At 40.9% G+C, this 22,439-nt stretch overlaps 1 protein-coding gene across 1 annotated transcript in view; it reads right to left on the reverse strand.

Annotated features, from left to right (window-relative positions):
* The window catches only part of TMEM255B (transmembrane protein 255B), an 81,188-nt gene extending 59,068 nt beyond the window's left edge, over nt 1-22,120 (reverse strand). Inside the window, exons 1-3 of the mRNA XM_062601666.1 lie at nt 22,060-22,120; nt 11,108-11,250; nt 6,227-6,289 (exon numbers count right to left, since the gene is read on the reverse strand). Coding sequence (XP_062457650.1) covers nt 6,227-6,289; nt 11,108-11,250; nt 22,060-22,120 — 267 coding nt within the window. The remainder of the gene's footprint in view (nt 1-6,226; nt 6,290-11,107; nt 11,251-22,059) is intronic.
* Between the last annotated feature and the right edge of the window lie 319 nt (nt 22,121-22,439).

The following is a 22,439-nucleotide window of genomic DNA, read 5'->3' on the forward strand; positions in this document are numbered from 1 at the left end:
TATTACAGAAGAGAAATAGAACTGTCACTTAACATAAGATTCTTCCTACCACACTTTTGCCATCTAAAACTCAGGAGTCTTGCCTAAAATACTCTTTAATACTCTTAGGAGACAAAAGAGAGAGAATCCTCCATAGGGCAACTCATCACAAGTGTCTAAAAGCTAGGTTTAAGAGACAAGGCAGATACTCTCAAAGAATAAGCTGCTTATAAGTTGTATTTCTTATCAGCTAGTAAGATGCTGCTATACTTTGAAAAGAATACACACTTAAAGAACAACAGACTCACAGAAGAGCTGAGGTTAGAAGGGACCTTTACAGATCACCTAGTCCAACCCCTGCTCAAACAATTTCACCTAAAGCAGGCTGCCCAGGACCATGTCCAGACAAGTTTTGAATGGCTCCAAGGATGGAGGTTCCACAACCTCCATGGGAAACCTGTGCCTGTGCTCAGTCACCCTCACAGTAAAGATGTTTTTCTTCATGTTCAGACTGAGCAGTGTTGTGGGCTGAGCACTAGGTCACCTGTTGACGTGCACACTGTTACTGACTTCAGACATACAGCTTTTGTATAGCTTTTGTATAGCTGTGGGCTGGCATTGTTTTGACTGGCTATAAAAGAGAATAAGACACATACGTTTGGTGTGTGCTCAGATCCACTGTCAGCTGGTCTGCACACCTGAGAATCCACCCATCAGCGAGGAAGACCCTGATGTCCACAATGTGGTGAGGAGAAACCAGGGAAAACTATACTAGAAGGGTGGCCCATAAAGGGTGAAAGCAGTTGCTGTCCCATGAACCTGTGTTTAACTATAGAGTTCTGATATGTATATATATTTTCAGTTCTGCTGTATGTCTAGCTTTGCTATACTTTTAACTTTGTTATAACCTCTTAGTTCTAATAAATTCTCACGCTTGACAAATGAGTTTGGTGCAGCTAATCCAAAAGGATCCTGGATGCCCCTCTACTGGCACGTCACAGGAGTCTGAACACTTCCTGTGTTCCAGTTTGTTGCCTCTTGTCCTGTCACTGGGCACTACCGAAAAGAGTCTGTCCCCATCCTCTTGACACCTTCCCTTCTGACATTTATACACATTGATAAGATCCCCTCAGCCTTCTCTTCTCCACACTGAACAGGCCCAGCTCTCTCAGTCTCTCCTCAGAGAGATGTTCCACTCCCTCCATCACCTTAGCAGCCCTTCAGTGGATTCACTCCAGTAGCTCCATGTCTCTCTTGTATTGGGGAGCCCAGAACTGGGCAGAGTACTCGATGTGTGGCCTCACCAGGGCTGAGCAGAGGAGGAGCATCACCTCTTTTGACCTGCTGGCCATGCTCTTTGTAATGCAGCTCAGGATACCATTGGCCTTCTTGGCCACAGGGGCACACCCTTGGCTCATGGTCATCTTGTCCACCAGGACTCCCAGGTCCTTCTTTACAGAGTTGCTTTCCAGCAGGTCAGCCTTCAGCCTGTACAGGTGCAGGGGATTATTCCTCTCTATGTTCAGGACCCTGCACTTGCCTTTACTGATGTTCACAACATTCTTCTCTACCCATTTCAAGTCTGTGAAAAAGGTCTTTTTAAGAAGAGAAATGCTTGAGCTCAAACAAGTGTCAGTATCCCTGAACAGGCTGTCTTTATGTAAATCCCTGTCTGTTTCTGACACATGGTGTTAAATCACACCACAAAATCAACTCACAATTTACACTGGGAAAAAATGATAATGGGTCTTTCCACTTTTGTCAATTTTAAAGGTGCTAAACAAGAGAAGGATGATTGCCAATTTGTTCAATTCTTATCCTTTTCACATCAACATTAAGTTCTTTCTGTGAATTGCATGAAATGTGAGCACACAAAAAATAATCATCGAAACAAAGAAGTGCCATTGACTTTGTCAGAAGTTTGACTTTTTAATGACAATTACTACCTTCACATGATCTGCCTTTTACCTGTGCTAGTACAGACTTCTTGCATTTAAGCAGACTTCTTGCATTTCAGGCACCTATACTTAGCATTCCCTGAGAAGTCTGAAGAAATAGCTTTGTCTTTTCTGTTTACATGCAGAGCTTCATGTCTTAACCTCCCTCATGTTTTCAAATTCCATTTTTGTCACAAGCAATGCCCCCTCAGCTAAAATCACTACAATCATCTCTGCGAACAAGCCAAGGACCAGGATTAGTCAGCTGAGCATTAGATTTATATCTAGGTACGTCCTAGACTTGTCCCTGAGAAAATCAACTGAGTGTTAGTATGAAAAAAAACAAAACAAAACAGTAAGATTCAGCAATGGATAAATACAGGACTCGGACCTGCTGCAGACAACTGTCTTCATCACAAGTAATACTGAAGTCTGTTATAACTTACATCTCCTTAGGGGCCATCCCTGCTTCTCTGACCCTTCCCCTCTTTCTGTAGCCTTTACAGTTCTATTCCGTACTTTCTCCCCTTCCTCCCCGTGCTCCATTTCCTCCTTTGCTGCTGCTTTGCTGTAGTTCTGCTGTTGTCGGAGTAACTCCCACTACCTACTGAAAGCTCTTGTAGGCAGTACTGCAACATTACAGGTGTTAGAAAACCTGACAGTTATGGTGCCCTTGTGCCCCCCAACCACACTTGTAGGCACCACAGTTTCAACATGTTTATTTTCAGCCTTGTGAACAGTATGGCTTCACAAGATTGGCACTGGAAAGATCTGAGAGTGCAAAGTGTGAGCCAGTGCTTGGTATAGCCACTGGGTTAGCTAAAACAACGTAAACGTTTTCTTACCAATATTGCACTTTTAGAGAGTCCTCGGTTTCTGGGTGTGGGGTCAAACCACCCCCCACATTTATCTGAGAAGAAACCTGGGAAACTTTTTACAGCACTTTCAAATGTCCTTTGTGAAATAAACACCAGTGATTCTGTTGAAAGAGGCATCTACCTCCCCCTTCAGCACTGCTTAGTGCTTTCAGCTCAGCTCTGCTCTCGCTTCTCCTAGTTCATTCCAGCTTTTCCTAACTCTGTATGTAATTTCAGCATCTCATTTTCTAACTGGAAATACTTTGTATTGTAATGTGAGGAGACAGCAAGCAAGCAAGAACACTCCATGTCTTACAATCAAATCCATCTGATTTGGGCAGAATTGTATTTTCCATGCATCAGGCTTGACTAAATATGCCTTTGGAATGCAACAACTTACAGCTATTATTTGCTCTTCAATCCATGACCTTAGCTGCGTAAGCCTGCTTTGTGGGGGGAAAGAGAAACAAAAGGGGATATTATTCTTTTATTCCTGCTGTTTGAAAGTTATAAACATTCCAAATCACTGCAAAAGCATTTTATCCCTAGTCAAACGGAAGTTTCATTCTGCTGGTGCCAAGTTCAACAGAGCAGAGGCAAGTGTGAATGTTAAGAGCTCAAGTGCAAGTCAATGAAGCAGAGCCTGATTCTGCAAGCAGCAGTCCCTTTGAATTAAGGGTTATATCTTTGCCAGCACACTGAACTCCCACTCTGGATGCTGGGATGCTGAGAACTACGTCAAAGACGAGCAACAGTTTTAATTTTGTGTTTTAAGAACAAACTATTATCCACTCTACCAGACAGTACTTTTGTTCCTTCATATTCACACTTACTGAGTGCTGGATTTCTGCTGGAATAGCTCTGCTAATCGTTATGTATTTCATATGGCACTTGGCAATTCATCAGCCATGAGCAAATTTGAAATCAGAGGGTAGGCCAAAAGTACATACAACTTCAAGACAAAAAGAGAAATACCTTTATGAAGAAAAGTCAGTTTAAAATAGATTATTTTTTCACTATTGTAATTGAATCTACATTAACTTTCAACTAAAAAAAAATAAAAATGAAGAATCAAATGATTACAAAGGTCAGATAGTTATCAGAACTACACTACACCATGTTCAATGCAACTCAAATCAGAGAGAAGTTCTACCTGCTCAAATGAAGTCCAGTTAAAATAGAAGCAACTCAGTAAATAAGTTTCTTCCCACTACCTTTGTCTTGATGGAATTCAGAACATTTTCAGTTACACAAATATGACATTTCAGTTACATTTCCATGTTTATGTGAGTCTACAATCTTACTCATGGCTACAACCTCGTTTAAGCTACCTAAGCCTTTTCAGTCGAATATACTCAGTTACACTCCTGGGAATAATTACTGCCCTCAATTTTATTGTGATGTAAACCCTTTCAAACTCATTTCCGTAACATTTAAAAACAAGAAACTCAGCACTGCCATTAGTAATGGCAGTGTTAAAGGCTTAGCCCACTGTAGATGATACTCAAGGCAAGAAGCCTAATTAAACTTCCTAGTTATTTTATCTGTTCCCCAGAAACATAATCATTCAGCTGTCAGATCATAGCACTGACTGCTATTAGTGAAAAGTAGTTTTCCTTGTTTCATGCTGTGAAATGCAAACAGGCACTAATATCAAGTACATCGGATGCTTGTTTCTCTGCAATCTTTGTGTAAATGATATAACACACTGGGCATTACATGATTTAGCAGCATCTCACTCACTTTACTTCTTTTGGCCAGCCATTTTATTTTATGCTAAGGACAAAAGAGACAGAAAACAGAGGCATTTTAGAGGAAAACTGAAAGGTAAAACAATCCCAAAAGATAATGGCCATTAGTAAAGTAGCATGAATTCTGTGCAAAACAATCTATTTTCATGCACACATGACTGAGTCTGTAGCTTGGAATCACCTAGTCATTCTGTCTCTGATGTAGAAATCAGGGATAATAGTTCTTAAAAATGATTCAGCTGTTTTGTTAGTAGCAAAATTAACGAGACCTGGCCTGCTGTAGGTTTGTGTCTCACAGGTCATGTCCATTTGGATTCTCTAATATTAATAAGAGGTGAGCTGACCTTGCAGCCTTCACCATCGTGTGGGAACTAATTTACATGTCTCTCTTATATTGACCTGCAAATTTTTATGAAACTTGAAGCAGCTTCATGCCTTTGAAATCTCAATATTCCTGTTAAATTTGCCTGAAACTGGTCAACAGGTTCAAAAAATGGAATGGGAAACATGCAAACATCATGGCTGTATAGATCTCATTTCTTTGGGAAACCTACATAGCAACACAAGTTAAAAATAGGATAATACTTGAAAATATATCACTGAAACTTTCAGGCAATGCAAAAAAAAGTTACAGAAGATATTTGCTTACAAATAATGGGATCAAGACTGCATTTACTCAGAAAAAAATAGCAAATAACAAATAGCCAATTTTAAACCGTTAGTAAAAAGCAAGGTCAATAAATTGGTTTCTCCTCTGAGCTTAGTACCATCCTCCTGATTTATACCAGTGAATGCTCTGCACTATGAAATTTATTGTATTTCATGATGCTTAGCTATAATCAGTCTAGTGTAAAGTGCACACTGGACATGCTGCTACTCAACCAAGACACTATTATTTTTTGCTGAGAGCAAGGAAACTTTAAGACTTTCAACAAATCCAGCCCCATAAACCTTCTTTTATCCAGATGGTCCCAAGGACTTTATGTGATTTCCTCGCATAAATAAAAACAAGGGTTTGCAAAGCCAAGCTAAATCTAAAAACAAACTGTACAGCATGGTAAGATCCTGCCTGACCTAGATGGAGAATCTGGTGATAAGAGCTCTGTAATTTTGTTTTGTTTTTTTAACATGTATTTTCAGGAAAATACTGACTTGCTGACTTAAACATCTTATTCAGGTTGAGATCACATATTATAGCGGAGCTGACCATGTGGCCTCTTGCTGCCCAAACTTGGAAATTCCATGAATTTGCCTCTATCCCCATCCTGTTCCCAACTACATGGTCTTGCCCAAACTCCAGCACTCATCTGACACTGCACAAGCTCAATTCACTAACTAACAGGAAATGAATCCAGCAAAAGAAGTCATGTTGTTTTCTGCTGGGTACTAAAGGAACTGATTTACTCAGGACTCAGCGGACTACAGAATCAACACAGATGGAGGAGGGAGTCTATACAACTGGAAGGGAGGTTTCTCCTTTCAGAAGTGATGAACCTCAAAGCCCCTCCAACCACAGCATGTAGCCTTGCCCTGTGCAGATGAAGTCACTGACCACTTCATACTTCTCAGAATCTTCCCAGGAAAGGTGAAACAAATAACTAATATTTTAGTGAAGATGTAGCAGGTTTAAGTCAATGGGAAATCCTTTATTTTCATGTTTTTAAAATATTCTGATACAAAAAGGAAAACAGTTGTTGCTTACCATTTGTCTTCTGTTCTCTACCAGGTAGATGCCAACAATCCCTAGGAAAGATCCAAAGCCAAGCTAAGGCAGAGAACAAAAACAATATAAACACATGAGATCAGCTTATCTGGTCAACATACCAAAGCATCACAGTGACAGCCACGCTGATAACTCATACAGATGGACTAACTGGGTTGGGTCAGAGGAAAGAGTGAAATAACCTATCTAAAGTTATTGCTGATCATAAATCATATAATGCAACAGGGAATGCTCAGAACTGCAACTATTAAGTATTTCCAAGCAAATTTTGTATTGCAGTTAAGGGAAGCTACCCTTCTATGGCCTGGGTCAGAGACACCCTTCTATAGCCTGGGTCTCAATACTATAGTCACATTTTTTTAACACACTGTAAAGCAAAAATTAAATGAAGCAGAACACTTACATTTAGCCTATGCATGATTATGCTGGAAAATGGCAAGGCTTTAGGCAACTGTAAACAGTTTTCCTCAAAAAAAATGGATGAGATGCTGCCATGCAAGTGACCAAAGTTTAAATCCTTACAGTTGGGGTTTTTTTAATTTGAATGACAAAACACTACCACTATCCAAGGAAAAGTCCCTGCTAAAATGGTAAAAAGACCAGAACAGTTGGTATCACCAAGGGACAGTTGCAACACTTGGAGTTCCCTCAGGAAAGAGAGCAGGAAAGGAAGCTGGAAGAATCTGGCCTTACCATTCTTATCAACGCTACCTCAGCGTGAGGTTGGCAGGAAAAAAAAACCTCTTTATGGAGGACCAGTGAGGGTCTAAAGAGGCAAAAACTCCAGGGATTCTTGGCTTACATCAGGTACATTGGCAACAGACAGGACCTCCCTTTCATCAGACCTCCCTGGATTCAAGATCCCCACTGGGCTCATGTAGGCTTGCAGACAAGGTGGTAGAAAAGGGGGACTCCTAAGCAGCACAGATCTAAAGCTTATCTGGCTACAAATTCACAAACAGCCACAGCAGAGGTGCCAGTGCCACCAGGATTTTCCGTAGAATTCATTCCTTACTCTGATGGTCCATTTGCTTCTACACAGTTACCTCAGTCTTAATGCTCCTTTCACTTTTGCCTCCCTTTCTCCCTTCTTCACTATTTGTCTGACATCCCCCTCTCTGCTTGATGAATTCCCCAGTCACCGCTCACAAGCTCCTATCCGCCCCCATCCCATGGAGGGAGCATGGCTGACCTTTTCCTGTTAAGGGAACTAGGTCCCTTTCTGGAACTGGGTTTCTGAACCTGTTTCAGAGCACAACTGTGCTCTTCCAAGCATAAATGCATTTTTAAGGACTAAGTTTCCCAGCCAAGGGCTTAAGCAGGACCTATGAACTCCTTACTGTTATGCACAACTGCCCACAGCAGAAAGCAAATCTCCTGTAAGCACTTTAATCGCTCAATATCACAACAGGAATCTCTTGTCCCTCCCTCCTCAAGAAAGCAAATGCAAGGAAGGGGGAATTTGCTGTTGAGTGCTTTGGGGAAGATTTATGTGAAAAGCAGACAAACACGAGAGAAACAGAGAGAGAATGCAGCATCCAAGTACTTAATACAGCCTAGAAGAGTACTAAAAGCAGGAACATAGAAAAAGAGTGGTCAAGAGCATCTGTGCTGACTGCTGAATAGAACAGGGACTTGGAACCATGAGCAAGGACACTGTGTTCAGGAGACTGCGACTTTGTAAATTAACATAAGCACATCAAAATGACACCTGGTCCCAACTCCAATTTTTCATCTCAAATGGTACAAACCACTAAGCTCCATTTATGGCTGACTCAGAGGGCATAGAGGGGAGCAATATTACCCATGTAAAGAGAAAATGAGAAAATGCAGAAGAAAAGAAACTAAATCAGAAGGAGCAAAACCACAGACAGAGATGGTGTTTTAAGCTACCACATTGATTGTACATTATATGCACTGTTTTCTTGTCTGTTTAGACAGACTCTTTCTGCCAGGAGCTCCAGAAATGTAGGTCAGTATGGTGACCAGGACAATTGGACTCTGTAGCCTCTTTGTTGAAAGATGCTACCATTATAAAAATAACAAACAAATATAACACAAACAATATTTATAGGTAAGTGACAAAAAATAAATATAAGCAATATTTGTATGGAACTTGAGCTTAAAGAAGCTTAAACTTTGGCTTTGCAACCTGTCCCACAAAGACAGAGCCCTAAACCAAAATGGACAATCAAGCTGCAATGTACTAAAAGCATACCTTCCAAAGCGCAACATTATACTATTCTATCTAAACATAGAAATATTTTAAGTTAAGTTATTCTGGGTCTACATAAACGTACTTCTATCAAGATGCATAAAGAAAAGAAAACTAAATTAAAGTGCCTAACTCTTCTAGAAGCCAATGGGAGCTAAGCAGATGTCCAAATGATTTTGTGGTTCTGACCCTTAAACTCTGTTCTGCAAATGTTTATTCATGCAAGTAAATCTATGCAAGTTAATAGTCTCATTTATGGTGGCAAGGTAAAGCCTAATTTTGCACACTTTTTAAAACCAAAATCCTTTACCCAAAGTCAGTGGAGATTCAGAGCTTATCTACTTGCTATGAAGTTAATGTTTTACTACTGATCCTATGAGACCTTACTTTTAACTGCAGTTTCAATTTTTTGTCCCCAGTATTTTATTTTTCCTTTGAGCTGGACAGTTAAACATGTAATGTGGAATTCATTCACCTAGTTTTAGCTATCTGAAAGTTCAGGATCAATGCTAAATCAGTTTTCTAAGCTCCCTCTACTGACAATGGAGAAGATAAGCACCTTCTGTAATTGCTCAGCTCATGTTAAAATAGGTGGCTGACTTTGCAGAGTCAGATGAAAGGCCCTCCCATAGTCTATCTGTTAATGCTGCACTTGACTCAATACATTAGGAACAAGGTAGGATCACATCATTTGTCATATTCACCTAAACAGGCTTTTGGCAATACTTCTTGCAGGGTTTATGCAGCACCTTTAACTTTTGCTAAAAGTTTGGAATCTTTAATGTATTCACCAATAAAGGATACACTGACTATTAACCATTACTCTTTTTCAGTTACTTCAATAATGTTATCTATTGTACACAAAAAAACTTAGAAACTTATTAAAATTATTTAGCTCTAGCAATCTCTGAGAAGGAAAATTATTAATAAAAGGTTTTGTTTTCAAAGTCTGATAAATTCTAGCTATTCTGTCAGATTATTAATAACTCTAAGATTTCAAAAAATATTTTAGTAGATTATACTTTTCTGCTCAGTAAACAGACATTGTTTACTTCCTAAAAGAAACTAAATGCTGAAATTAACTGGTTTGTGCAAAAGGGTTTATTACTCATTACCCTTATTAAAGATAACTGTTTAAAAATGAAACTTCTTTCAAAGGAATTAATACAGATAATGTGGTCTTCTAAAATGTTTTAATTCAAAATACAGAAAATTATTTAAGGAGACTTTTATCAGTATGACTCTATCTATTTTAGTTTAATGAAAGGAAAACTCATTCTTTTAAGGTTTTATTCTTGGAACTACTTTCTGTTCTATTTTTAAAACACCATTCCTTCCAGATCATTATCCCCAAATTATCTTTCTGAAAGACCTGTTCTCAGCATGACACTAAAATGTAAGAGGACTTGCTTAGGAAGAACAGTTCTAACTCACAATTTATGAATGGTAATGCAAAACGTATGCATGGTATTAAAAGATACATATTCTTCTTCTCTGGGTATTTGATTTCATTGAGAACAAGAATTAATGGTATCTTGCAAGACATTTTGGTATTGGTGGAGCCATGTACTTAAGCAGATTTCTAATCCTAAGTATGGGAGTTTCTTTCTTAGCCTTGCGCCCATTGCCTCATCTCAGCTGGCTATGAGAGACTACATAAGGCAGAGAGTCCTTTCTCTATTTGCCTTCCTTACCCCTCTTTTTTAAAATTCAGCCCAGACATCTCAAAAAGCTTTTTGATTCCAGTGGTTTCCACCCTACTTGATACAAGTAATCACTTTTTCAGGGATCAGAAAACAGTCATAGGAGCTGAACTGGCAATGGTCTTGCGGGGTTACACTTCCCTGGAGGTCACAGGGACACATCAGGACTAAACAGATAGGATTTGGGCATTCTCTACTGAGAACGATAAGACAGCTGTGCTTGTGCCTAGTGTAGGAACACGTTTAAGGAGTCTGTTCCCAAGACAAAATAAGACTAAGGGTTTTGGAAAAGGACCTTGTATGATTGGAACAGAAGAGGCCATACGGCTCCATGGAGTCCATGCAGTTCGTATGTTTATGCCTGATTCAACCTCTACACCAGGGCTGTACAGGAGGATGTAGAGGTTAGGCAAGCTTTAGGCCTCCATATCTCTATCTGGAACATTTTCCACGTACTTGACCCAGCTGAATTCCTGACACATGGGCACAAGAGCAGAGTGACTCTTCCTACCATCAGGACAGTAAAACTCTAAAAAAAAGGTCATTTAACTCTATCCCATGTCTGTTTTTCAGTCACCTACACATCCACATCTAATAAAGATTAGTTGGAAGTCAAACACAGGCTCCAACATATGCCCACAAGTTCAGTATACTGCTATGCAGTGCAAACTTAGCCCCATGTGATCAGACCTTTGTGCCCCCTAGAAGCCTTCTCTTGGGGGCACACCAGACAAACAAGAAGTTCACTCCCCTAAATAAATTGCAGAATTGTAGTCTATGGCAGCATCACAAACACACTAGAAATAGATCCAAACAACTGAGAATCTCCCTCTTGTGAAATGCAACAAAAACGAATTTTCTTTTTTTTTTTAATCACTATATCCAGCTGATAATAATGCATCTAGTTGCACGCAATAATCTAAATTGTGTTTTTTTACTCACAATGATTCCTGGGTAGTAGCCTCCCACAGTAACATTTTCTGTTCTTGTGGTAGCTGCCAGACCTATGGTCAGTATGAAAACAGACACTACCAGCAGAGAGACTGTGAACCATAGTGAAGTCTTCTTTCTTTTTGCAAACTGTCCTGTAGAGAGTTTGGGGAGGGGGAGAGGGAGGAAAGAAGATAGCTTTTCATTGCAATCATGGCAGAACAAATACCAAATAATAGAACATTTTCTGTTGTTAACCCCTTCTCCCAGTTATTTATTAAAGTAAATAACTGGCAGGCAATAGAGGTATTTAAAAAACACAGAGTTAGCTAGAGTTTCACATAGTTTAATACACACACATTGGGAACACATACAGGACGCGCTTTTATTATGCTGAACTGAATGCTAGTAGCAATGATAATTATGCCTTATCTGCAGTGGTGTTTATAATTAAGTCGTTGCTCGGATCCATAAGCCAAATCCTGCAGGCCTTAAACAACGCTTACCTAAGTGAAGTTTCAATTTGACTCTATCTGGACAAAATAAAAACTTGTGTTTGAAACAAGGTTAGAAGCAGCTCTGCATACTGTCATGAAAATGAGTATGTTCTTCATATTAATTAAGGGAAGCCAACCAATTTATATCTTCTGAAGTAAAGCTGTAATGCAGCTGATTAGCTCATAATACATAAGACTACCTTTTTAAATAGCAGCAGTCCAATGAAATACATTAATTCTCCCTGGGATTTGGAATCAGATACCCAGATATGAAAAATGGCAGGCTCGTCTACTGCATTCAGCCTGCTTCAGGACATTGAACCTTGTTATTGCGGTAGTATATCTAAGTTGCAACCACAGATTACCAAAATCAGAGACTCAGCCCATAGCACAAATGTATGTAAGACTTATTTAAGAACAGTAACTAACGTCACACTAACCAACAAAATGCAACGCAATGATTCAAACTGAGAGAGACCATGCTCCCCTTTTCAGGTGCATTTTGCTTTCAAAGGCAAGGCAACATTGTGCAGACTCATCTCCAGAGCACCGAGCTGTGCAACACAGTGCTGTACTAGGCAGCAACTTTGCCACAGACCTCTGGTGAGGTCTGTCCACAGTACAGTACCTACTTCTTCCCCCTCTACAAAGCAGTGTGATGCACAGAGTCTCAGGATGGCTCAGGAGGCCGTAGTGTTGCATCAAATATTGGAGGTAACAACCCTACGCAGGGAGGGGTGTGACAGAGGAGGCATTCTTACGATATCAGATTTCCTATGGGTAAGGCATGATGGTCCTGCTGTAAGCAAAAGCAGGAGAAATGAGGAAGTAAAGCCAGAAAGCAATTAGAAGCCATTTGTCAAGAGTAACTTGAGCTATGTGGTCACTTTAAGGTCATGTAACCCAGTTAAATGTTTACAATTCAAAAGTCAGAGAAGATTAGTTAAACTTGCAAAGTCCAATAATTTCAATGAATAAATATATTCATAATAAAAATCTACAATCTTTCTGCTGACATTTCTCCAGTAGAACAACTAGACAAAATGAATCCATTTTTTTTCAGTTTGAAATGCAACCAGCTTTACTGAAGACAAATAATATCTACTGTGCTTATATGTGACTCTGCCATCTGCATATATAAAATATTCCTGCTAAAGATCAAGAATTAATTCAGATGACTCTCCAGCCATCTCCTCTCCAGTCTGTGCCCCAGCTGTCTGTCTCTGGCAATTCCCCTCTAAGCCATGGATAGTCACTGGGGATATGGAAGTGGAGAGGTGACAAATCATTCTTCACTAAGTGCATGGGGTTTAAGGCAGTTCTTTCAATTAAGCCAATTCACATGGCCAAAAGAAGAAAGCAGACCTCAGACTTTTAAATCCACAGGTCAGATACGCCTTCCAACAAAGTAAAACAATTGATTTGATAAATCTACTAGACTTTCAAAAATATTTGAAGTGGTTGTGCTTTTACATGTCTTCTAGTCTTAGAGTTTGAATTTAAAAGTTCACATTTTTAAGTTTTTCTGAAACTGCTAAGATGACAAACTGCTCTCCCCCCCTCCCCCATCAAAGATGCCACTCAGAGATGAGGTTCCAGGAGTTAGGTGTTAAGAAATGCATGGAAATGTGGCACACTGCTCAGCAAATGCAAGTACACTGACAACCCCTCAAGTCTCAGAAGTTCATTGCTTCAAGCAGCATACAATCAAGCCACTTAATTTCAGATTCCCAGGCAATAATCCAAAACAGTGCTCACACTTCTGTAGTGCTCGCCTGTCCAACCTGCTGCATAGCCTTGTAGCATAATGGCCCCATGGATTTAAAAAACAGTTAGACGCTTGACTATGCTCACTACTTTTTAAAGAAACAAGGAAAGTCATTGGTGTCAAAAGGAGGAATAGTGGGATAGAAGAATCTTTATTCTGTAAAAAGGTGGAGGTTGCTGAGTCTGTGTGAAACTTTGTGCAAGCATGCACTGGTTTATATGATGGAATCATATGTCCCCAGGAAGCTATCACTTTAGTGGCAGCAGTTATTTCATAAACCAGCCAAGCCTCCTATGCTGGGGGAATCTGAGTTGACCAGTCCATTTATGTTACAGAAATGGTTTTCAGTGGGAAATCAGAGGGGTTTCTAGATTTTTCTCTCTCAGCCTTTCCTAACTGAAAAGTTATGTCAGCCTTTGCCACGAACTTGACTTATCTGCCTTCAGACATTCATTTTCCAAGCCACAGAAAGGTAAACATAGAAAAGAGGTTAGATTCTCAGCATCCATTCAATCCTCTTCAAATCTTCTCAGCAGTCAGTTGAGACACTCTCCAGCCGTGATGAATTCTCAGCTAGTGTGAGTGAGTCAGATCTTTCACTAATCTTCCTTCTCCCTAGAAAAAAGACTATGTTGTGAGACAGAGAGTGGTAGTGGTGGCTTTCTTCAGTGCAGCAGAGAAGAGCTCTATGCTCCTTTAGGAATTAATATCTGGAACACGATTTTTCCGACACCCTCACATATGGGCATATTCTTCCTTTGAACAATGCATTTTGGAACCAGATTGAACCTGGCCTCCCTACTTGACAAGCAGCAATTTTTATTCTCTTCCCCTTCAACCAAATACAGTAAACTCAAAGGAAAAAATAAAAGAACAGAAAACTGAAAAGTCTGTACTTAAATACTTCCCTTTAAGACCATAAATAAACAGGCATCCTTTAAAAGGGAAGTTGATAGGCAAAAAGGCAGTGGAATTAACCAGCTGTAATTGGTTACACATTTTTAGTAAAGAATGATTTCAATCACAGGGAAACTTGAAAAGGCAAGTCAATGTTATTACTGCATTGTCATGCATATAACCTTCCCCCTGTTACTCTACAGATAGTAGTGACTAGGACACTCTGAAAAGTATGTAAGCAACAGAAGAGAAGGCCTACCCCAGAACCTTCTCTAGTTGAGTGGCTCCTGGGCTGCAGTCCTCTGGAGCCTACTCTCCCACCACCACATCCTGACTGTCCTTGTTTCTGCCTCTGATTATGTGTGAGGAGGTTAGTGAAAGGTACACGTTAATGATGACATATATTCAGTATCAGTACTTTTAAAGACACGAGAATTATCTGAGATTTGGCTAATACACAAAATACAGTGATGTCTACAGACGTGTAATCTACTCTCCTGTGTAAATTAACTACAGTGATGATACTAGGATACTCTAAAAAAAAAGTCACATATTAAAAGGGTGCTGCCTTTGTACTGTTCTCTCTGGCAAAAAAATTCCAGTGAATGCTCCTATACAATAACAACAGTTCAAAGGGAAAAGGGAACAGCATGACTTTAATCCCGAGGGTAAGATAAAAGGTCCCCATTCACTGTTGGGAATTCTAATCCCAGTCCTCCACAGCCATGAAAACCAGGTCAGAAGAGACAGTGAAGTAACCAAGATGCCTTTTCAGAGTTAATGGACACTTTAAAGAGCTACTATAGAAAAATGTTCAAAATGGACCTTTGTGCACTCCCTACAGCCAGTTTAGCTCACAGACCTTGTGTCACCTCAGAATCACGTAAGTATGTGCAAGTGGGCACTGGGCACAAGAGTCAACAAAAATATGTAAGATTTACTCTTAGTTTTGGCATAAGAAAACTATTTGTCTGTGGCTGCATTTTTAAGAACTGCATTCAGAAATGTAAGGCTCTGGCAAAGAAGTCCCCATTGCAAAATCATATTAAAACAAGTACCAGGTGTCTTAAAAAGTCTCAGAGACTTCACAAATGCAATTTTGCTCAACACTTCAGAGAAGAACACCAGTTATTCTCCATATTTCCAATCCTCTAATGTCTCTGGCTATGAGATACTGGTTGCTGAGTTGTACGGCTTCAAAATGACACCATTTTATCAAATGAAAGCTGGAGTATCCCCAGTGTGTTTATTCAGATACTACCAAGGCAATGGCTTTACAAGATGCTTGCCTCAGAATTTAAGTCAGTCTAAGAAGTGGCCATCTTTGGGGCCTTTGGACTCATCTGTCCCCTCTGCATCCTAAGAGCCTAGTGATTTAGAAAGGGCTATTTTAAGCCCCGATGAAACTCTACTTTACAGCTCAGACCCATGAACACTGGCACAACTGGGAGAGGAATAAACTCCATCCTGTAAATGGAACATCGCTGTGACAGAGAGGAACAAATAAACATTTGAAGGGCTAAGGGAAGATGGGAGAATTAGCTATGACCAAAATTACCAATATGAAGAGTAGGTGAAGGTTACTATCTACTGCAGCTTTAATCCATCTAGTCTGACTAGCAGTGAAAAGCCATGGGCTATAAAACACTCTCAGAAACCTTACTCAAGCGCTGAACCACTCTATCACCCCAATTGTCATGTCTTTACAGAGACAGGGAAAGAAAAAAAATGTGGGCTTAGCATTGAATGAATGAATTAGTGTGGCAGTCATGGGTAAGGCCAAGGCACTCATTGTTATTTGCTCATCTTCACCAACAAGGTCTCTCTTCCAGAGATAGGATTCAAGGAGAAGAGAAATTCTCAGTGGTGGATAAGGACTAAATCTACTTGAAAGAGCTTCACTCTCAAGTGGGAGCAAATGGGATGCCTATAGGGTGCCAAGAGAACTGGCTGATGTCCTTGTTGGTCTCTACCATCTTTGAAAAGTCACAGAGATAGAGGGATCCTTGATGACTAGAGAAGGGCAAATGTTGCACCTATCCTCAAAAAAGGACAAAATGATGATACAGGAAATTTGGTTCCTTGGAAAATCATGAAGTAAGTCCCTTTGGAAGACATTTCTGGGCACAGGAAAGAGAAGAAGATGACTGGCAGCAGTCAGTAGATTTACCATGAATAAATCATGCCTAACCAGTCTGACTGCCTGCTATGACAAAATGACTACATATGAAGAACAGTAGATGTCATTTACCTCAACTTTAGCAATGCTTTGAACATTGTACCCCACAGTATTCTTCTCTCTAAATTGGGATGTTATGGTCTGAATGGATGAACAACCAAACAAGTAGAATTGCCTGGATGGCTGGGTTCAGATGGAGTGGTTAATATATGTACTACACCTGGATGCCAGTAACAAGTGCTGCAGGGGTCTGTCTTAGGACCTGCCCTGTTTAACCTCTTTATCAACGACCTAGAGGAGGTGATGTTGTGCAGGCTCATCAGGCTAGCAGAGGACATCAAACTGAAGAACAAATAAGTACTCTGTAGGGCAGGGATGCCATCCAGGGGGACCCAGAAAGGCTGGAAAATCAGCGAAGAAACCTTACAGAATTCAACAAAGGCAGATGTAAAGTCCTTCACAAGGGAAGGAATAATGCCTTGGAAGGATACAGACCTAGGACGGCCAGGCTGGGGAGCAGCTCTGCTGGAGGGCTTGACCAAGAGAGAATTAGCAGAAAATGAGCCAGCAGTGTGACCTGGCAGCAAAGAAGGCCAATTCCATCCCACTGGGTTGCATTAATAGAAGTATCACCAGTAAATTAGGGAGAGTGATTACTCCCCCGTTTGGCACTTGTTAGACCGCATCTAGGATACTGCATGAAGCTTTTGGGTCTGCAGTACAGGGAGGACACCAGTTAACAGGCCTGAGCTCAGCAGAGGGCCCTGAGGAAGGTCGGGGGCTGGAGTACTTGCCATAAAAGAAGAGGGGGAGGGAACAGGGCTTGTTCTGCCTGATGAAGAGGTGACTTTAGAAGCCAGTAGCCTTCCAATGCCTACAAAATGCTTATCAAGAGCACAGAATCGGGCTCTAAACACTACTGCAAAGCAGGACAAAAGACAGTAGATGTAGATTGGAGCACAAGACGTTCAAACTGGATATAAGCAAACATGCTTTTCACCGTCTGGACAGTTAAGCACTGGAACAGCTTGCCCAGAGAAGTTGTGCCATCTCCATCCCTGGAGGTTTTCCAAAACCAACTCAGAAAAAGCCCTGGAAAAGCAACCTGGTCTGACCTCACAGCTGACCCTGCTTTGAGCAGGAGGTTGGACTAGAGACCTCCTGAGGTACCTTCCCATCTGACTTATTTTATGGTATTCCCGACAGCTAGTTTAAAAGTGCGTGCTCACACTCACTCTTATAAAACTGAAGCTGCCATATAGACATATTCTAAGGGAACTCAGGAACAAAAACTCTTCTGAAAGTCAGTGGGAGAAATGCCTCTTAGCCAAGTGATTCTGAAACCCTTTCATGTCTGCTTTTATGGGAACTGCCTGAGAAGCCAAGTCACAACATTCTTCTCAAATTAACACCCGCAGAGGCTAAGATTAATCAGACTGCATGGAGATAAACTGAGGGTTCAACTTGCCTTCCAGAGTTTTGCTTACTGATAACGATGTGCAAGAAATAAAGGCACAAGTTTGCCCAGAAAATATGTTAAAAAATCATACTATTATTTATAATTGGAAAAAATCTGATGTGGATTTAGTAAGATACATGAGAACAAGATGACAGTATTTAAAAGGTCATTTTTCAGACTGAATTACATTTTAACTTTGAAATTTACATCTACTAGAAAGCATAAGCAATTTACATCTGTGATACCCTTCAATCTTTCCCTTTTTTGATCTTTTACTAACTGCAACTCAAACTGTATGCGAATATCCAATCATATTTCTTCTTTTTGGTACTCTGTTTCGGAAGCTCTCACAATTGTAGGCAGCCACAAACTCCCTCCTAAGCAAAGACTTACAGAAGTACGGAACGGCTTCTTCTGGAGCAGATATCAGCACATGTAAGCCCTTGTTCTAGAAGACTGTCATGTGCTAAGAGGAGAGGTATAGAAATTAGGTTCTAAATTGGTTGCTGATTTGACTGCTTGGGTTCCCTTAGTCAATAAAAATCTTTGTCACTCTTAACAAAATGTATATGCATTTAAGTTACTAGCATATTGTGAGGAAAATTAATATTTGTAAAACAGCATAGATGAAAATGTCTATAGCCACAAAAGGTTTCTACTATTCTTATCTGCTATTTCAGTCATATTGGCTGCCAAGATTTTGTACATCTTTGTTTATAGCAGTTGCCACGCAGCTTTTTGGATCTTCTTTTACTGTACCTACCCATGGGTCTGTGCAGGCAACACATCAATGCCAGACTGTTCCATTAGGAACATGGCACAGAGAAAGGATCTGATTCAGTCCCTTCCCTTTCAGTGTCTGTGGCAGGGGCTGGACCAAAGGCTGACCATATACAGAACTGTTAAGAGCACAGGAAATGTCGGTGTTAGTATTTCTAGGCTGATTTTTTCCCCAATGCAGACATTCTTGTACTACAGGACACTGTTAATAAAGGTTATTGACTTTCCAAGTTGTTAATACTGAAATTATCCCCCAAATAATTTTGACCTTGATCTTTTCTAACCCCTTAAACAATGATTCAGTAAGAATATATAATAGTTTGGACCTTACTCCAACTTACTTAGTGCTTCAAATTCATATCTCAGCATGTCAAAAATCAAGCATGTGTAAAAAAAAATCTTATCATCATATCTTTATTAGCACTGGCTTGAGGTCAGGGTCAATACAGGGTGTAAAAATGTTATTACCTTCTATTGGCAATATTCTTCACCAGTTTTAGCCAGTGATGTACTAACTAAGTTTTGACTGCAGCAACGGACACTATAGTACAAGCTAGGAGACAGATCAGAGAGATAATGCTGCTTCCACGTTACTGACTTACACTCTGCCTGGCATAGTCTTAAATTGTGCAAGAAAAGCAAGAGCCCCATAAACACTCTCTGCTTTGCCTACTATTTGTCAGGCAAAGCATCTGTTTGAAACTGTAAGCCCTGTCACCCCAATAAAAGGGGCAAGAACATCATCAGTAACAGAGACACCAGGCTGCTATCTCCCTGGGATACAGAAAGGCCCATGAGGAAAGAAACTGAGATCACCCTCCTGAGAGTAAAAAGAAAAAGTACCTGCTGAAGATCAAGCTCTTGCAGTGACACAACAGTGAGAGACAGAGTAGAATCCTTCGCCTGTTCATCAGTTGTAGAAAAGAAAATTGTATTTATAATGTTCTGTTCACACTAGCTAGGGAAATAAATTCAAATTTGGGAAGACACATGGCTTTGTGGGGAGTATATAGATCAGATTTTTGTCAAGAGTGCACAGTGGTAGATCTGTAGATGTAGAGTAGGGTCTGGGTTTGAATAAAGGTTGAGACTGAAAATAGAAGTTAACTTACAACGAAATTTGTCCATTGTAGTAGGTCAAAGGAAAGAAAGAATAGAGTGAAACAGCATCTCTCAACTCTGGAACATTTGCGTATGATCTGTAATTTAACACAGAAAAGTCTAAATCTAGACCAAGGCAATTATACTTTGCTAACTTTACTACTACTTTTAAAATCCAGCTCCAGAAATCATAAAGTCTATAAAACCATGGGGAATAATTTTTGGCAAGGAAAGAATTGCTACAGGATGTACACAGAGTAAATTACATTTTGAGGATACTAATAGCACACCATTTTACACATTTCTCTTTGATCTAGTTAAGGTGATGTTAAGTGCAGGCACTTATTTCTCCACATTCCAGTCAAACACATATTAACATCCTACTAAGAGAAAAGATAAGATAGGAGAGTTTTGTAGCAGAAAAAAAAAGGTATATTTTCATTATGCAATGCTGCAAATAATCATGGTATTGTGCTTCATATGGAAAGGCATTAACTGTGCATAAAAAGATAATTTTAAGTAAAAAGTCACAATAGACAGAAGAGCATAGCATCAAAAGAATGATGCAAATTCTGTATCTGGTCCTTTGCTGCTATCAAGCTAATGTTAAAAGGGAGATCTTGGAGCTAAATTAGTAATTCTTAATTACTGCAGTGTTCACGTCAGTGCTATACCTCTCTTGGCTATGGTCTTCATTGTATATTTGTAAATGGCTTATGCCAGTGAAATTGAATTAATCCTTCATTGCCTCCAAAAAGTAAATGTGATGGACTGAGATGTTTAAAAGATATTCACACCTGCTTTTGGTGATTACTTTTTCTTTCCTGATTAAATGCTTGACTTGTCTAGCATGCTGAAACTAATTAAACTAGATGCAATAGTATTCATTTTAAGCCACCAGATAGCAGCTTTTATCAGGCCTGTCTCTTATCTTTATTAAAAATTTGTGAGGAAGAATCCATAAGTGCTTTATATATTCAAGTACACAGAAAACGTTACTGTGTTCTCTTAGGCTCCCACATGGGGGGAAAAAAGAAAAAGCCCAAACCCTGCTTGATGCAGGGTGGTATAGCTATAGTGATATCCTGCAGTATCACTATGACTTCATTGCTTTGGCAGCAATTGTTTTACCAATAAATAATTTAATGACCAGCTAATTACTAGTTTAAAGATAGCATACAGATTTCTCTTTTTCCACTGTTCACCTGAAAACATACTTAAGTTACAGCGGCCACATCTTCCACTGCTACTTTTTTTCAATACTAATACCACTTCTCTTCAAATTTAAGACAAAAATTAAGGTCTAATACAATTTTTAACTGGCTCTTACAATTCTGGGTACATAACAAAGCCTCTATTCATCCTTTCAGACACTATACACAGTAATTTCTAGTAATACCTTCTGTATTTCTTGACTTTAATGAATTTCACTGGAATAATTAAATAGTTGGCCATTCTTTTGCATATGTTTTTATTTTTCTGCAAATAAGCTGCAAACATAAGAATTACAGCATTTTAGCAATGAAACATTCAATTACTGGAAACAAGAGCTGTAAAACCTGCTGTTACAAACATCTGAGGCTAACTAACCAAGATTATGCCACTACCAACTGCTGTGTCTTCCATCATGGCCATAAACCTCTCTGCAAGTTGAAAAGAGCCACAGCCAGCTCTGCGCCCGGCTGACATATCAACCTGCTCTAACAGAGCACCCGGCAATTCTCATGGAAGAGACATGGGTATTTCTTACACAAATTGCCTACTGATACATAGACAGGCATTCATTTTATTGTGAAAATACCAGAGCAGGGACTTAATAAGTACAATGCAACGCTAAAAACTAAATTGGTATTTTTAAATACCTCCATGAATGAGCGCGAGAGACGCAGCACAGCTTTAATTCCACTGATGCGTACATTGAAATCCCCCAACTGTACGGGATGCAACCTGAACAGAACCCTTGCTTTTCTAGAAACTGTTAACCGAAACGATGACACTTCTCGAAGTGAGTTACCCACCCCCGCAGCTCCCCTGGAGGTGCTCCGAGGTGCGAGGCACCCTGCAGCCGGCTCTCAGCTTCAGCGGTCTCGTTTGAACCGCCCGAGAGGCGCCCAGAGCCGCGGCGCTCCGCCTGCGCGGGGAAGCGTCTCCCTCGCTGCAACTGCCGCTCCTCGAGCAGAGCCCCGCGACCCCGCGCCGGCGGAAAACTTACCTAAGGCACCGGGAACAACGCGGCCCCTCAGCCCGGCGGGGCGCCCGTCCGGGGCAGGCGCCGGGACTCACCTGTGGGATCCAGCACGGCTAACGGACCCGCCACCGCGGCAGCGGCCGGCGGCGACATCATCCTCCGCGGGCGCCCCCGCGCCGCGCCGCGGGCCGGCCGGAGCTGGCCGCGGGGTGCCGGCGGCCCCTGCGGGCCGGCGCCGCCCACCCCGCGGGGGAGCGCGGCGGTGGAGGGGGCGGGGCGAGCGGCTCCAACGGCCGCCGCGCGCGACCCAACGGTCGCCGCGCGCCGGCGGGGGAGGAGCGGGGGTGGCCGGGGTGGCTAGGAGCGTCCTGCGCAACGGAGATGGAAACGGAGCCGCTGCGGAGCTGGGCGGCAAGCCGGGCCGGGCACGGCACGGCCCCCGCTGTGCGCTGCCTCCACGCGGCACCCCGTACTT

The sequence above is a fragment of the Rhea pennata genome, chromosome 1 (assembly GCF_028389875.1).
Source record: "Rhea pennata isolate bPtePen1 chromosome 1, bPtePen1.pri, whole genome shotgun sequence".
Taxonomy (NCBI): domain Eukaryota; kingdom Metazoa; phylum Chordata; class Aves; order Rheiformes; family Rheidae; genus Rhea; species Rhea pennata.